This window comes from Cynocephalus volans, chromosome 16 (assembly GCF_027409185.1).
Source record: "Cynocephalus volans isolate mCynVol1 chromosome 16, mCynVol1.pri, whole genome shotgun sequence".
Lineage (NCBI taxonomy): Eukaryota > Metazoa > Chordata > Mammalia > Dermoptera > Cynocephalidae > Cynocephalus > Cynocephalus volans.
In genome coordinates, this window is record NC_084475.1 from 45902044 (window position 1) to 45919731 (window position 17688).

General features: G+C 37.3%; 1 protein-coding gene across 5 annotated transcripts in view; it reads right to left on the reverse strand.

Annotated features, from left to right (window-relative positions):
• Positions 1–540: 540 nt before the first annotated feature.
• Positions 541–17688, reverse strand: part of RFX3 (regulatory factor X3) — a 281067-nt gene continuing 263919 nt past the window's right edge. For all 5 annotated transcript variants that reach the window (XM_063080722.1, XM_063080724.1, XM_063080725.1 and 2 more), the window contains 2 exons: positions 4930–4972; positions 541–963 (listed from right to left, as the gene is read on the reverse strand). In XM_063080722.1, the coding sequence (XP_062936792.1) occupies positions 725–963; positions 4930–4972 (282 nt within the window). In that variant the 3' untranslated portion in view covers positions 541–724. The remainder of the gene's footprint in view (positions 964–4929; positions 4973–17688) is intronic.

Sequence of the window (17688 nt, forward strand, 5' to 3'; positions counted from 1 at the left end):
GAAGCTTGCATTGTTAACATGGTTTAATAATTATGTACACAAATTATGTACATATTAGCATAATCTCTTGCAATTCTGTCATTTACTCTGAACTGATAAATACACAGGTCAAGTTTTCATCAGAGAAAAACAGATGACCTTCCCAACCCTCTAGCACTATAATAAGAATGCTCTGTATTCTCTCTCCATACTCCCAAGTGTTATCAAAATAGTGTCTTACGGTTCTGTCCAATGAAAAGCACCTTTCAAAAGCAAATTTGATGCATCTGCTGCCAAATGGGCATGCCTCCAGTGTAAATCAAAGAAATTCATTTCTTTTGATATTTCACAGAAGTGCATCTAATTAAAAAACTTACACATGAAATCATACACCAAGACTAACAATCAACAATAAAATATTTTAAGCTACAAAAAATGTAAATTACTTTTTAATTATAAGAAAACAAAAACATTGACATTAAGTGTTGTAAAAATCCTTCTTGACACCTGAAACTAAGGGAAAAAAAGGCTCTTATTATTAAGAGGCAAATAATTTGTTTACGTTAAAAAAAAAAAAAAAAGACCTGGTAAATACAAACACCCATTCCATTTCACAACTCCAAAAATGTAATGTTCAACATAGATAGAATTTGACAACAGTCGACCTTCAGGCTTATTAAAATTTCACCTTAAGCCCAATATCAACAGGGTTAATGTAAGCTGGAAAAATACGCTTTAATATTCTTTAGACGGCAGTGTAGGTATTTCCTGTAGCGCTGCACTGTCTGATAGTCTGAGTACTGGTGACGATGTGCTCACTGTGAATCGGATTCAGGAGGCTTGGCTGCACACTGCTCTCCAGGACCGGCTGCATGCAGCCCACGGGAAATGCCTGGCTCAGCTCTGTTTTCTCTCTTTTGGCTTGAGGCTCTGAAGAGTCATCCAGTTCTTCATCCATCTCACTCTCCACTTCACTGCCTTCATCTGCACAAACAAATAATATCAAGGCTATTACCAGAAGACAGATAAGAAAACAGCCATCAACACATACTTTAGAAACACTTTAATACAGTACGTTAAGAAAGCAACTTCTTAGCTCTTCTCAGAGGACAAAGCTTGTAGGTTTTCCTTTCAGTGGATTTTATTCATATCAATACTGTATTGATGCATCTATAATTCCTTAAAACATAACAAAAATAATTTATTTTTGACCAGTTTGTAATTGATGCTTTAATAGTTGGGGTTTTTTTTGGTTTTTTTTTTTTTTTTTAAAGAACAACTTTGTAATTTCCTAAAGCTTCTATATTAAATAGTGGCACAATTTATATGCCATCGAAAAGTATTCACTTTGGTATACCATGCTGGCTCTGGGAGAATGTACCGAGCTGAAAATGCTAACTAAAGAAAAAAAAAAAGAAAAAAGTTTTCAGTTTCCTCTAAAAATCTACACTAAATATAAATTTCATCTGTGTTGGTGTTAATGTTCATGAGACCTATGTTGATTCACAATATAACTGTTGCATGTATAAGCAGGGACTGCTGTATAGACTTTATGGCATACATCAATGCTTAGATCACAGTATTAAATAAACCCTTAATTTTTATTACAAAACATTATGAAGACTGAAGCAGTAGTATCAGATTTAAAAATGCACAATGAATTCCCATTCCTGGCAACACCGATACTGTTACTAGCTGGTATTCATTTGTGGAAATTAAATGTATTAAATAGTCATGTTACCACCAATTCTAATATATTTATATTAACTAAAACATCATTATACTGGAATATCACTTAATTTTTTCTAGCATGCTCTGTTGAAATCCAAAAGTACAGTAGAGAGAGAAATGCTCACACACAGCTTTGCTACTGTGTAAGATTCTCTTCAGCAGACAATACCTCTTCATGAGTGATAATTTTTAAACAGTGGGGACTATACTCCTGCCTTAAAATATTTTTACTTCACCTCCAATATGTCTTATTGTTTACCAAAAAAAACCACATATATATTCACCTCATCTATAACTAAAATATGTCTATATGAGGGTACTTCAAAAAGTTTGTGAAAAAAATGAATTAAAAGGCAATACAAATCTTCCGTAAACTTTCTGAAGTGCCCTATTACTGTTAGATTCGTGACTTATTATAATACAGTGGCTTGTGTAAACAGAATCAGATCTCCATTCTATTCTATTCTATGGCATATCACACACAGTGAGTGTGTAACAAGTATCTCTCTAGTCCAATTAAGTTGCACTCTTTCTAAGCAGTGTAGAGCCTAGTTTTACCATTTGGGGCATTCCCAAAGCAGAAAACTCTGCTAATGCAGCTTTCCATATAGATGGCCTCCTTGACTTTTCTTTTATCAACTGGGGCAAGGTCTGAGAATTGGTATGTGTGATTAAAGAGTTTGAGATTAATATGCATTGGCTAGAAATGATGTCTGTAATGTATTATTAAGTGATAAACAAAGAAGTGCTCTTAAATGAAGCAAAAGATGTCACCACATCTACTTAATCTGGTTACCTTTTGCCGCTGGAAAACGAACGTGGTGATAACATTAGAGTTTGTCAGAAGAAGCATATTCAAGGTTGGGAAGCTGCAGGGGAGGAATACCTTTGATAGACATTTGCTTTAAGAGCATATAAGTGAAACATGTTTGTATGATACTTTCTGTTTTTTGCATCTGTTTATATATTAGCCAAAAATGTCCAAAAGGATCCTCACACAAACTCTTAATGGTGGTAGTCTCTTAGGGTTGTGACCATGAAGTCTCACTTTCTATAGTTTCTTTTTATACAGAGCCAATATTACTTTTATTATCAGGGGGTGGGAGATTCTTATTTTGTGGAAAAAGCCCACAAAAACTCCTAAGATTTCACACCCAATCTTTAGGCCCGAGTTCGCCAGTTGGGCTATATCTCAGGAAACTTCAGGTCTGGGGTGAATGGAACCTGTGCAGCCACATCAAGAAGGTTAAGGGCAGATCACTGTGTTTCTCAGCTCCCCCTACACAAACTTTTCTTTGCCTAAGGAGTAAGTGTCAAAATAGTGAAAGAGACAGCACTTATAGGAAAAGTATCATTTTCAAGCAGGTAGGGAAGTGGAGAGAGAGTGGGAAAGCCCTTTCGTGTACCTTGTTGTGGACAGAAATGGCAGTAAGATAATGGGCTGAACAAACTTTAGTGTTCCAGGTCATTTTATGTAGGTCCATTTCTGGATGACAGCGTTCCTTTGGATAGGCTACAAAGCAATTCATAAAATCACACCCTTTCTCCAGTTCCTGAGGACAAATAATGAGGTTCTGTAGATATTTTTATGCTCCTATAAAGACTCAGACACTTTCTAGGAACCTACTTAAAGTTATGGAAATTTGGTACACAAACCAAAGGCTCTGGTTCGATACTTTACTAAGAAAACTGGCTGCAATTCAGTGTTTGTCCGAGTAGCAACACCACTACTGAACCTCTGCGCTGGCACTCAGGAATGAAACCCCTAAATTTGGGTTATAAGGCTTTCGTATCAATGCATCATCACAGCATTATGTTGTACATGGATTTCAACTGCTACCTTTCTTACTCCAAACTTACAAATTAGTATCACCACTGACTTATTTTCCCGAGGGACATTTGGTTAATCCTATAGAGTATATATTTGCAGCAACAATATTTTTGGCTATAATTTTCTCATTTTTTTTGCTTTGCTTCCATGCATACTACTAAAAGAGGAATTAAGGCATTCGCAATTAGTAAATAGAGACTGACAGGAGTTTAACATGGGAATATTGATTTATACATGATTTTCTCCAGCATATTAATGTTTTCCATCACCAAGACACAGAAGCTGAACACAAAGTACCTTAGTACCACAGCGTACTCTGAGGAAATGTACTGCATCTCTTTGCAGGCTCCCCAAGTCCTTCCTCTTGCCTTGGTTTCCCCACTGGCTCTGGCCTGGAAGGGCTAATTGTGTTCTCCCCAGTCTTTGTGCATTTTGTCCCTGTCTCCACAAGTCAATAACCATAAAAATTCTCTAAAATCTAAAGATACCACCTCCTTTTTAAAGAAAGAGCTATATTTACTTCGGTGTTTATTTACTAGAAAATTGATGTTTTTAAGAACTGTACTGGTATTTTGATCAGAATTGGTTTTGTTTGTGCTCTGCTGATGAAGCTGTGTAGGATTTGTGTGCTCGATCCCAATCCTATCTCCCCACAAGCCCTCCCTGTTCTTTTTATGGGTGATCATGAGGTTCTCCAAGAATATATATATATATATATATTCCATATATATATATATATGGAATAGTATAACCCTGTGTAACAATACCTATAACAGTTATAGGTATATATATATATTGATATATATATATATAATATGATATATATATATATCATATTATCCTATATATTAGAGTGGCAATGCTGGTATTAAAATTTCAGAAGTAAATATATTACCCTCTTCATCTCTACTACTACTGACCTTGATTTTATAGTAAACTTCATTGCTACCTCTGAGTTCTTTTTTCACTGAAAAGTGTGCATTGGTGAGGTGGGTGGGCTGAGGAATTTTTTTTCTTGCTTGAGGGGCCTTGATTAAAAATCTTTGGCCCAGTTTTATCATTTTAGGATTCTGGCCATGGTCAGAAATAATTTCTTGTTACTTGTGATAAACTTCAGGCAAAAAGTTAAAAAAAAAAGTTTGTAACTGCATTTAAATTCAATAAATTTAATTCAATTCTCTGCATTTAATATGCCTCACAGAGAGAAGGCACAGAGATGAAGAGAATGAAGGTTTCTAAAAGAAATGACTGTCATATTCATGTAGGACTTGTATGCCACTTCCGCAAAATAAGAGTGCTGTACACATACGCTGTATTTTCCTCGATAAGAATTTCTCAGTCAAAAAAAAAAAAAGTCCTTAAAAATCCATATTATTTTCCATTCTTACCTTTATCCAGATTTCCAGGAGACACAGCATTTAAATCACCAAACTGCAAAACAACAGTCATTGCGCAATAGTTACTATCAGGCAGAATAAAATAATATTCTATCAATCTGGGGTAAAAACACCACTCTATGACTTTTTAAAACTGTAAACTAGTGACCATTTTGATTTCTAACTACATATGTCACACAATTTTCCAATCAAACTTGTCAAATTTGAACAGTTCAAATTATGTCACAATTTAGCTGTCTTAGCCTCTTCGCAGAAAGATAACAATTTTCTCTCTCTTCCACGCTCTATTTTACTTTTTATTATTTCACGTCAGCAATGAAGAAACAGGGGACTGAATGACCTGGATGAAAATGGATGTGGCAGAATAAACTGGGAAAAGCCTCAATCAAGCAGGCCACATCAGCACCACCCCTCCCAAGGTCCACCTGGAGTCTCTACATGAGAGAAACATGGCCCAGCAGCTTGGCTAAACTCTATTTTTAAAGCTTTTACTAGTAAAAACGAAAAACATAATAGGAGCCCCAAAGTTGAGAGTATTTGTTTAAAAGAAATCTTTAAGACTTCTCTGTTGCAATTTGATATTCTTAATTACTTAGATAATAGGGTTCCACTTTTAAAAAGAAAGGAATCTGATCATGACTAATACAAAACATAGCTTAAAACAATATGGAACAATTAATAACCTTCAGCTTAGGTGTTATTTTCTACTTTGGTTCAATAGCTTGATGATTTTACAGTGAGAAACAACATTTTGAGAGTCTCAGGGTAAGCAAAGATAGATATACTAAATAAAAAAATGAATAGCAGAGGTAACAAAGCCAATCGAAAAAAGAAGTCAAACCTCAAAGCATCCACTTTTAAAATGGTAAACATCACTTTTTAAAAAAGTAATAAGTCATTATTAGAAATTCAGATTTCTCAACAGGCTTAGAAAGGATGAGACGGAAATTCTACTTACATTCGGAAGTTTGCTTATAAAGAGTTCCATGATAGGAGTATTTTTTTCATCTACAAGGTATGTCTATAAAGTAATAAAACTGATCTTATTTTGCAAACATACACACATTTTTTTTCCCACCTAAACAAGTATCGTTCTTCATAGTAGCTACCTTGGGAGCTTATACATTTATTCCAAGGTCCAGGGTTCTGGAATTCCTCTTTAGCAATCAATTCCAAGAGTTAGTTAGGGATCATTCAAGAAAACCATCTTGTTATTTTATATCCAATAGTAACTCCAAACAATACTCCAAATTTTACTCACTGCACTTGGTCCTGGGATGACTTCTGACTACTCACCAAAATCAAATTCATCTTTGCCAAAATTCAGGATGTTTAAAATAACATGTCATTTTACTGTTTATTATTTTTTTACCATTTCAGAGGCAATTTAAAAAGAGGCATTCCACAACATTTTTAAGCCATGGCATTGTTGCTGGAACAAATGTTTAGCCTTCCTAGGTGACTGCTTTGAAGAGGACAGGGACCTCCAGGATACGTAACTTTTAGAATGTTTGTTTGAAGTCTGTCCCATTACTTTATAATTACATCCCACTGGGCAACAAACATAAAATCATTAATATTGAACTGTTGTTTTGAAGTTGTCCCTGACCACATGGGTCAGAACCTTGTATAAGGCTAAACAAAAATTACAGTGTAAATTATGTAGGATTTCTTGAATTAAAGAATATGACCTAAGCAACAAAAACCCAAAGGGATTCTTTATCAATTTCTAGTAATATTTAAATATTTTAGAACAATAACCAGAGAATGTCTAAAGCTGAAGGACCATTTATAAGTTCTCTCTAACTGACAAAACACAATAAGATTTTTATTTTAAATGAATACTTAACAACATGTAAGATCCAATTCTTGCTACACGTTGGCAGTGATGATTCTAAACACACCCCTATGCTTATAAAAAATGAATATTTCATTTATTGTTAAAACTCTCTAAAAGATGTTTGTAACTAAATTATTATTGCCATTGGGAATGAATAATATTATACAAAGTAGCTAAAACTAAAGTCTGTACATATTTGAAAAAAATTGTTTTGAAAGAAAATTGCCGTTAGTTGCTACTTAACTCTGAAAACATAACAACTTCCTTAATACGAAGATTTTCTTTAGAAAGTTTCTACTTAATCTGATTATTCAGGATACTGAAAATAAAAACGAAAACAACTGAAATCTCAGTGACTGTTACTATCCTTAGAAAAACAAACATTTACATATTAAATTATCTGCCTGTTGCTATGCACTGTGGTGGTCAATATACAAAGAATCTTGGAGACTTTCAATGCTTCTGGGTCTGTCTAGGATCAGTGACAAAGTTTCACATGCACAGTAAATATAGAGAGTAGAGTTCAATAAAAAAAATCCTATGACAAAGAGGTAAGATTTTAATATCCTACATAGCTGAAGGTAAAGGTTTTTACATGCATTTCACATGTGAAGAACAAATACACATAAAATTGTAGGGGGAAAACCATTTTAATCCTACAGATAGACTGGGTAAGATAGGAGAATCCGTTCATTCACTCATTTATTAAATATACATTTATTGAGAGCTTACTGTATGTCAGGCACTGGGCCAGCCAGTTGCAATCCGATCAATTTGGAAACAGTCCCTCCTTAAGGAAGTGAGTATCATAAATGGCTTGTATTATGAAGGATAGGTAGGTTAGCAGAAAAATGAGGCCGCCTAGAAAACCTTTGGGAAGGTTTTAGAAGCACACGGTTAAAGTCTTGGAAATGGAAATCAATTGCATGTGTTTATGGTACGAGCAACAAGTCAAAGCAGGACAGAAAGCTATGAATAGTGGCAGGGAAGACTGAGTGGGTATAAGGAAGACAGTACCACATAGAGGGGACAGGTGACAGGAACCTAGATTAGGCCAGTATACATCAGAGACAGAAAAGGAGAAGCAATAAAAGGTTTGGATGAAAAAATGGAAGCTTGTAGGAAAGTACAGGGATTATTGTAAAGTTACAGTTCCAGAAACTGGAAAAACCTATTGTTTTGTAATTTCCCTTGTTGCACAAAGGACTGGAGGGGGCTACTACTCACTGACATGACATCTTTCCACTTACAAAGAACATTTGTGGTTCAGTATATGGTAGGCTTTTTCAAATATTATGGCCTTAAGTGTGACTTCCTCAATATTGTTTCCTTGAAGACACTTCCTGACATCACTGTCTGAAGTGTCTCCTTCCCTACTGCTCTCGATCATGGCAGCCTGCTCACTTCCTTCAAAGCACCCACCACAGCCTGCAACACTTCATTCCCTCATCTAAGTTCTGTCTTCCCAATCATAATGTCTGTGCCATGGTTGGGATCTTGTTTGTCTTCTTCATAAATGTATTCCAGATCCTAGCATAGTGCCTGATACATATTAAAAGCTCCATAAATACTTACCAAATGAATGAATTTACTTCCTCATTTCAGCCCCACAATAAGCTTATGAATTTGGCAAAGTAGAGAGTTTAGGTTTCTTCTTACAGCTATTGAAAACAATGAGTTGATTTATCTAACATCATATAAATGTAATATAGTGAAAATATGTACTATGTAAATGTAAATACATTAGGTTAGATTTCAGACCAGATACTCTGACTCTCAGTCCAGAAATTTAAGAGAGAGAGAGAGAGAGAGAGAAAAGGAAAGGAGGTAACAGCTTCAATCTCCTTTATTGTTATTGGTCTGTTCAAATTTTCTACGTCTTCACGGTTCAGTTTTGGGAGCTTGTGTGTGTCCAGAAATTTATCCATTTCCTCCAGATTTTCAAATTTGTTGGCGTATAGTTGTTTATAGTAGTCTCGAATGATTCCTTGTATTTCAGATGAATCAGTTGTAATATCGCCTTTTTCATTTCTAATTTTTGTTATTTGAGTCTTCTCTCTTCTTTTTTTTGTTAGCCATGCTAATGGTTTGTCAATTTTATTTATCTTTTCAAAAAACCAACTTTTTGATTCGTTGATCTTTTGAATTGTTTTTTGGTTTTCAATTTCATTCAGTTCTGCTCTGATCTTAATGATTTCTTTCCGTCTGCTAACTTTAGGTTTGGATTGTTCTTGTTTTTCTAGTTCTTTAAGGTGAAGTGTTAGGTTGTAAGGAAGATATACAAATGGCCAACAGACATATGAAAAAATGCTCAACATCACTCAGCATCCGGGAAATGCAAATCAAAACCACATTGAGATACCATCTAACCCCAGTTAGGATGGCTAAAATCCAAAAGACTATGAACGATAAATGCTGGCGAGGCTGCGGAGAAAAAGGAACTCTCATACATTGTTGGTGGGACTGCAAAATGGTGCAGCCTCTATGGAAAATGGTATGGAGGTTCCTCAAACAATTGCAGATAGATCTACCATACGACCCAGCTATCCCACTGTTGGGAATATACCCAGAGGAATGGAAATCATCAAGTCGAAGGTATACCTGTTCCCCAATGTTTATCACAGCACTCTTTACAATAGCCAAGAGTTGGAACCAGCCCAAATGCCCATCATCGGATGAGTGGATACGGAAAATGTGGTACATCTACACAATGGAATACTACTCAGCTATAAAAACGAATGAAATACTGCCATTTGCAACAACATGGATGGACCTCGAGAGAATTATATTAAGTGAAACAAGTCAGGCACAGAAAGAGAAATACCACATGTTCTCACTTATTGGTGGGAGCTACAAATTAATATATAAATTCACACACACACACACACACACACACACACACACACACACACACACAAAAAAACCGGGGGGGGGGGGAAGAAGATATAACAACCACAATTATTTGAAGTTGATACAAACAAACAGAAAGGACATTGTTGGGGGGGAGGGGGGGAGGGAGAAGGGAGGGAGGTTTTGGTGATGGGGAGCAATAATCAGCTACAATGTATATCGACAAAATAAAATTTAAAAAAAAAAAAAAAAAGAAAAGAAAAGGAAAGGAGGTGAGGCAGGATAGAGTAGGGACACACCCCGGGGAGGCTGCTCATATCAGCCAGTGCTGCACACCAGGCGGGAGAGAAGGGACAGAGGGTGGGTCATCAGCAGTTCTACGTGGGACAGAGAGGATGGAGAAGGTTGGAGGTGCACGCATCACTCTCAGGCAGAGATGCCTATGAACGTTCGCACAAACCATTGCTTGGTAATAAAGCCCTGTTATGTTCCATTTCTCTCTCTCTTCCTTTCCTTTTGCTGGTCTGGTCCATGAAAGATTCCTTTTTCATGGATCAAGAACCTGGATATGCTGGTAACAGGGAGAGAGAGAGATCCAGACACGTGAAAGGAATATAAATTAAAGGATTTAAAAAGCTCTGGAGTTAGAAAGCATATGCCCTCAATGTACATAGGAATTAAAATTCTGTCAGCCTGACAAATAGAGAACATTCTGAAGTAGAAACTAGAACTGACCACAGGGAAAGTGTGTCTGTTATTTTCAAGAAGAAAGACTTCCTATCCTAGAAACCATTACGTACAGGTCCTGACTAGGGGTCATGTTAATGAACACTCTCTTGGACAGTAGCAGACTAGGAAAATATCTGGTCAAGGCAGTCCAGTGGGAGAACAGGGGCTGGCAAACCTTCTTGGTAAAGAACCAGAACCACAAATTCATGATGAGACTAACAACAGCCATGAAGTGAAAGCAGCATGGCCAGGGCCACAGCAGGCAGCATCCCTGAGATACCCCAAGTGTGACCCTGACCTGTGGCCAGGCAGCTGAGGAGAAGTTCATTACAGGACTTTGAGACCTACTGCCTCAAAGCACAGGCACAACGAGAGGAGCCTGGCTTGGCACAGGGGAATGCAGGCACAGGTGCACTGAGGAGACCACAGCACATCAGATTCAGCAGTGGCTCACTTTTCACAGCGTGGGAGGCTCATTTGTGAGGCATCAGATACTCTAGGAGAAGTCCACAAAGATTTAGAACAAAGTGATGCTCTGGTCTCTTGTCTTGCAACCTTCCATGCAATCTTTTCTTCCATCCTAACCTTCTTCCCTCTTCACCCACTAATTTGCACAAACACCAACCCTGGCTTATCTCTCTTTGTCTATACATGCAAACGTCCAGGGAAAGTGGAAGAAGATGATTCTTCAAACTGACTTCTGTCTTTAAAAGTTAACCTTTGTTTCTTTCCTTGTGACTTTCATCAGTTGATGCTCATGTGCATGAGCTGTGCTAACTCTTAAAGCCTCTGATTCCATATCCTTCCTGTAGCCAAAATCCCTACACCTTCCTTAAAGAAAAAATCTGTTCTATTCACTATTTGTGAGCTAAAGCAGGTCTTCTAGGGCCTTACAAGCTCTTCTAGCCATAGGTCAGTAAACTATAGCCCAATGGCCAAATCCAGCCCCTCATCTGTTTTTATACATAAAGTTTTATCAGAACTAAATCACACCCATTCATTTACCTGTTGTCTATGGCTATTTTTGCACTACAGTGACAGAGTTGAATAATTGTGACAGTTTTTATAGACCATAAGGCCTATGTTTACTATCTGGTTCTTTACCAAGAAAGTTTGCCAGGCCCTGTTCTAGACCATACACTTTCAGATGGGGCAAGCATCCCTAATGGGAAGTTTGCTCCAATTTGGGTGGTAGGTAAAGATGTAAAAGGAGAGTCCAACAGCATACATTCCCCATGGCAAAAGCAAATAGGAAATAATTCCAGATAAGAATGGGATTTAGGGTGGTGTCATCAATAGAGAAATGACAGTGAGATGTGTGGGAGGAGAGGAGGAAACAAGAAAAAATAATATACTAAAGAAAGAGTCTACAGTCCACAAGTAATAACTGAGCAACATTCATTCAGAGAAATAGAGCTTTCATACTGTAACTGCTTCTTATTGTTGCTGTAACAAATTACCACAAACTTAGTGGCTAAAAGCGGCACAAAGTTATTATCTTATAATTTGGAGGTTAGATCTCCAAATGAGTCTCACTGGGCTAAAATCAAGGTGTTGGCAGGGTTGTGTTCTGAAGAATCTAGGGGACAATTTTTTTTTCCTTTTCCAGCTTCTATAAGTTGCCCACACTCTTAGGTTTGCGCCCCTTCCATCTTCAAAGCCAGCCATGTCAAGTCAATCTTTCACACATAGTATCACTCTGACACTGACTCTTCTGCCTCTCTCTGCTACTTTTACAGATGCTTCTGATTACATTGGGCCCATCTGGATAATCCAGGATAATCTGTCTATTTTATGGTCAACTAATTAGCAAACTTAATTCCTCAGTACCCTTAAAATATTCACAGGTTCCAGGAATTAGGATGCAGACATCTTTGTACTGCCTACCTAGCACACATACCTAAGTAATTTTTAAAAAATTGGTACATTTGCCTTAGTGAAACCATATGACATTATTTTTTTCTAATATTGGAGGAAACAAAACCAACCAGACTAGAATTTAGTAATTTTCCCTCAATTTTGTTTGTTTTGTGTTCTTCACTAGGGATGGGGTAGGGCATGTTGGTTTATAGGCATTAATTCATCTTTTTATGATATATTTGTCACTTAGGACATTTGTACTTTAATTTTCATTTACAGACTTTGCTGAAAGTTTTTATAGCATGCATTTCAGGGTCTAGGCTTGCTGAAACCATACATGTTTCCAAAAACTTTATCAGGATCTCAGAGCTGAAAGTTAATGATACACAAAGAGGTCATTCACAGAAAGGAGTAAAAATCAAAAGGGAGGAAACAAAAAGATACTGGGTAGTGGGTACCAGAACAGCCCTATACTCCACATCCAAATAAAGGCCTACAGAACAATTCCAGTGTTATGTAATACACTAAAGAATAGGATATATCCTGGTCCTCTGGACAGTTTCACAAGGACCAACTTATACTACCAAGTGTACCATAAACAGCCCCAAAGACCTGAGAAAGCCCTCTTGTGTTAGCACTACCAGTGGTTCCATGAGGATCCACACTGTACAGAGGCTGGCAGTTAGATACAAGTTGCTGGCATGTGATTAGCTGAAGGAAGTGACCATAGGCAATGTGTGCAGCAGAACACACAAAGTAAACTTTACCATGTTACCCCCAAGCATTCCTGCTGACCTGGGGACCACGATCACCAGAAGCTGACAGGCCAAATAGTTGAAAGCTTTAATTAGAAAGAGTACTCATTTGGGGGGCATCAGCTACTCTAGGAGCAGTCCACACAGATTTAGAAGAAAGTGATGCTCTGGGCTCATATTGGAGACTAGTTCTGCCAGCAGTGGTAATTTAGATATCTGCATGTAGAGAAGAAAATATGTATGTATGTGTATATGTATACATTTTGCCAGTTTCTGCCAATGAATCATTTGCTCTAGGAAAGAAGATATTTAAGCTGTCATAAGCACTCAGAACAGATGACTATAAAATTCTCTGAAATGCTTTCTATATTATGGTTGAAATAAGATGTCTCTTTGGGATTTACTTTACCTTTTACCTTGCATAAATTCTGTATACAATCTTTCTAATGGGAAGAAAGTATAGCACAAGTATCTATAAAATTTTCCATTCATTCCTACTAGTTAAGATTTAATTCAAGTCTAGCTATGACTGTCTATTTAGATCTAATTATGTTTATGCTTCTTCCCTAATGTTGCCATTTTCTTTTCTAATTTATTTTTAATTGATTTCTTTCCTAATTGGTTGTGTTTTCAAAGCACTGAATTAGTTTGCCTCTGATTACCACTTTGGCTACATACCAAAGAATGCTGTTGGATTCTTTGTAATTCATGAATCATTTGACTCATTCAAAAACTGTCTGCAGGCTGTTTTTTCCTGTTGTAACACAGTATTACTGATGCCTTCGTGTGCCTTTATGTTATCTATTTTATTAGTTTCAACTGCTAAGTTTATTTATGTATGGTGCAAAACTGATGGCTTAATTGTACACATTATTACTTGGATTGTCAATGCAGAATCAATTAAAAAAATCATCTAATCCAGAGTAGAAGGCAATCAAATACAGTCCTCCTGAGTAATACACATAGCTTCAGTTATTTATATGAAGGTACTTCAAAATGTTCATGGAAAGATTCGTATTATTTTTTAATTACATTTTTTCCATGAAATTTTTGAAAGTACCCTTGTATTTATGGAAAAGGGTTAGGACATGAAACTAACAAAGACAAGGCACCTAGTATGTGCTTGTCTGCCTGCCTGACTATCCACCTAACCTACCTACCCAATGTAATGCTCAGAACAGCCCTATGAAGAAACTGTTCTTACGCTTATTTTGTTGATGAGAAAACTAAGACTCAAGCAAGGATATATATAACATTCTCAGGTTGCAAAGGTATTAAATAAAAAACAGGAAATTTAAAGTCAGGTGTGGAGCACAACATAGGAGGAATAACACAGCATGTGCAGTCAGACTGACATGGGTTTGAGTCACAGCTCTACCGCTATCAGTTATGAGATTCCAGACAAGCTGAACTCTTTGAGTCTATGAAACAGACAGGGTAAACACAAGGATTAAATGTGCTCATGTTTGCAGAAGGACCTAGAACAGTTCTTCTACGGAGTTGTATTGTCTTCAAAACTCAGTTTTCAAATATTGTTGATAAAACCCTAGAATTCCATTCAATAATCAGGTCATAAGATAGTGATTTCAAAATGAAATGCCTCTAACTGAGTGGGGCTCCAGGAAGCACAGCCTGAGAATGGAAGTGTACCTTAGGCTTTGACTGAAGGTTGTTAATACTATAAACTCAATCTAGGGCTAGAGATGAAAGTCAGTTTGTGTACTGACCAAACCATTTCTGACTTAAGCAAATATCATGAGAGGGGCTGGTCTGAGCATGGATAAAGTGTGTGTGTGTGCATGCATATGAATGTGTTGTGTGTTTGGCAGGATAGGGGTGATCACACGACTGGAAATAGCTCAAGTGAACACCAACATGCAAATCTTGGCTTAACCATCTGATTCTTTCTCTGCTCTTCTGAGAAGTTAATGAAGGAATAGAATAAGGGCCTTTAAAGCTTTCCTCAGAGAATCAGAATGACTGGTCACTTGTAGATTTGGAACTTTCTGACCCAATGCTAATTTTTTCAACACTTTATATTTAGCTTGAACTTTGTAACATTCTGAATTTTACAAATTATATATAGCTCAGAAATATCCTATGATTTCAGTTATATTAACCTTAGTTAACAGAACTGATCAAAAAAAGGGTTAGGTAATGACAAATATTTTGGATGTTTTTGATGTTGGAGAGAAATGTCTTGAAATTTCAATTGTAAGGAGGTCCAGAACATTAATATTTTCTTGAAATGTCTCTCAAATGAGAACTAAATTAATCAAAGCATTTTACATTTAGAATTGGTACAGAATTTCACAACTGAAGAAAAACAGTTGCTGACTTGAAAGTAATTTCTAATTTTATAGTAATTGCAAGGAATAGTAATATCCCATTTAGTAAAATCCTGTGTTCCTTGGTTACTCTTTTTCTGTAGGTATACCTTTCTATGCATTTTGAAATAGTTTTTATTGAAGCCTGCTAAGAAGGCCAACATTTCTCGCAGTTTGCTCTGCACTAAGGCAAATTCTGCTCTACAATCGCTGTTGGTCTTGTTCTTTTGGGCTAGCCAGCTATGCTGGCAATGTGTGTTGTTGGCCAGTCTGTACACAGAGCAACATACTTATATCATGACTCTAACTGTTCAGGCCTTTTTGTGCCCTGGGAACATGGCAATGTATGTACCTTTATATTGTTTCAGAATCTCTAAGAAGCACCCATGAGTGAGTATGGAGGTAGTGAAGTGTTCAAGCAAGAATACAGGCCTTAATTGCTTTGGAACGAGAAAAATAGTCTCAAAAGCAGGAGCACTGAACACCACCATTAGGACAAAGCAAGAGGGGTGTCTGTCCTGAGCCCTATTCTACAGAGAATCCTGCTTTGCCTTTCCTATGGCTGTTCACCTTCCTACAGCATAAGGAGTCCACACGGCTAAGTGGACATGCATTCCTGTGTTTCCTTCCCACCCCCCAGACCATACGGTTGTTATCTGATACAGCAGAATTCCTTGCCCAAAGGCCCTGAGTGCCCTTCCAGGCCTGTGCAAGTCTCTTCTCCAAGTCCACTCTTCAGAAGAAAGAAGGGACAACCAATGAGGGGCAGCTGTTTACAAAGGGTAGACAAAACTTGAACATTGGCCTGGGGTGTCCGTAAGTATCAGCATAAAGCTATTCATAGTATATGATGTGGGGGGGTGTGCATAAGAGAAGAGAGGTGGTCTATGGGCCAGGGACTGGGGCTGGCTATGTCTATGTCACCATTTTCTGGCATGGAACTCAGAGGAGTCTGACAATTTCAAATTCCAACACAGCCATTCAAGTTATCATCAAGATACATTTGTCAAGGTAGGTGGATAGAACAGATTTTATTTATAATCTGATTCATTACTTTAAAAATATTTAGACATATGGTACCTTGGGCCCTGTAAATGTTAGGGTTGGGCCTGGCAGCATATCCTTTATGCAAATAAAACTATGGGTGAAAGAGAAAGAAACTTGCTCCCAATTTATAACTGGCTCCTCTTGAGGCCACCTGCATTCTCCACTAGAAAAGCATGGCATTAATTTATGATATCAGAGGAGTATGTCTTAATTTTGATTATACCACCTCTCTTTTTTGGGAATCATTAACTGGAGAGATAGTGGGGGTGGGAGTGTGGAAACATGTTGTCTTTGGTACTAAGAAAACCTTTACAACAAATGTTTATCAGGTTTGAAGTGTTTGTACTATCATCACACAGGCCCATATCCTTACAGAGAATCTTCCATTTTTATGACATTTTATAGCAATGTATTTAAGTACAACGATGGTATACAGAAAAGCAGAAAGCATTTCCTCTGAATTTAGGAACTTGCCCATCTCAAACAAGGGCGGTGTCTTTTATAGGCTAGGCCAGCAACCATTATCTTAACCGGTGGCTGAGAGCAAAACTACCACACGGACAATCTCTAAGCCAGAGCCACTCCGGCTAGGCACAAGATAAACAAGTGTGGGGAAAAAGGCCAGTAGGTGGCGCTGTCATGCTTAATCTATGGCAGGGAATCTTTTACACCTAGCTTGCTCTCTGGTTGCAGCTGCCCAAATAGCAGTGCTATCAGAGAAGCTCATCTAAACAACCTAGTGGTGAGATTTGCTGAAGAGGACTGTGTGCTGAGGTTACTTTGGTCCTTGAAATGTTTTAAGAAATCTTGAATTTCTATTTTTGTTTCTTTTCCCACTTCATAACGCTTTAGGAAAAGCACTTATAAAAACCCAATTTTGTGCAGAGGTACTCTGAAATATTGACAGGCACATTCTAAGGAGAAGGTGCACGTCTTGGTCTAGGAGCTTTATTTTCCTGGGTAAAGAAAGCCAGTATATCAATCGGGAAATCCAGGGAGAAGTCCTGTGAATTGGTAGTCCATCCTTCCATTGTTCCTTCATTGAATGGGTATTTTTTTGAGCATCTATTGTGGGATTGTATTTAGACAACAGTAATAAGCAAAATTATCTCCATTCCATGAAAAGGATGAAAGGAGAGGGTATAGCCCAGAGCCTGCACAAAAGGAAACCAAGCACAGGAAGCTAATGCGCAGGGATCCCAGAGGGAAAGGGTTATAGCCCTGGGCTGCCAAGTCAATAGGTTCGTTTATCAAATATAAGAAGAGAAATGAACAGAATGACAAGCCAAAAAAAAAAGAAGAAAAATTGGGACAGCTTCTGCAGAACCAATTCCAAGGAACT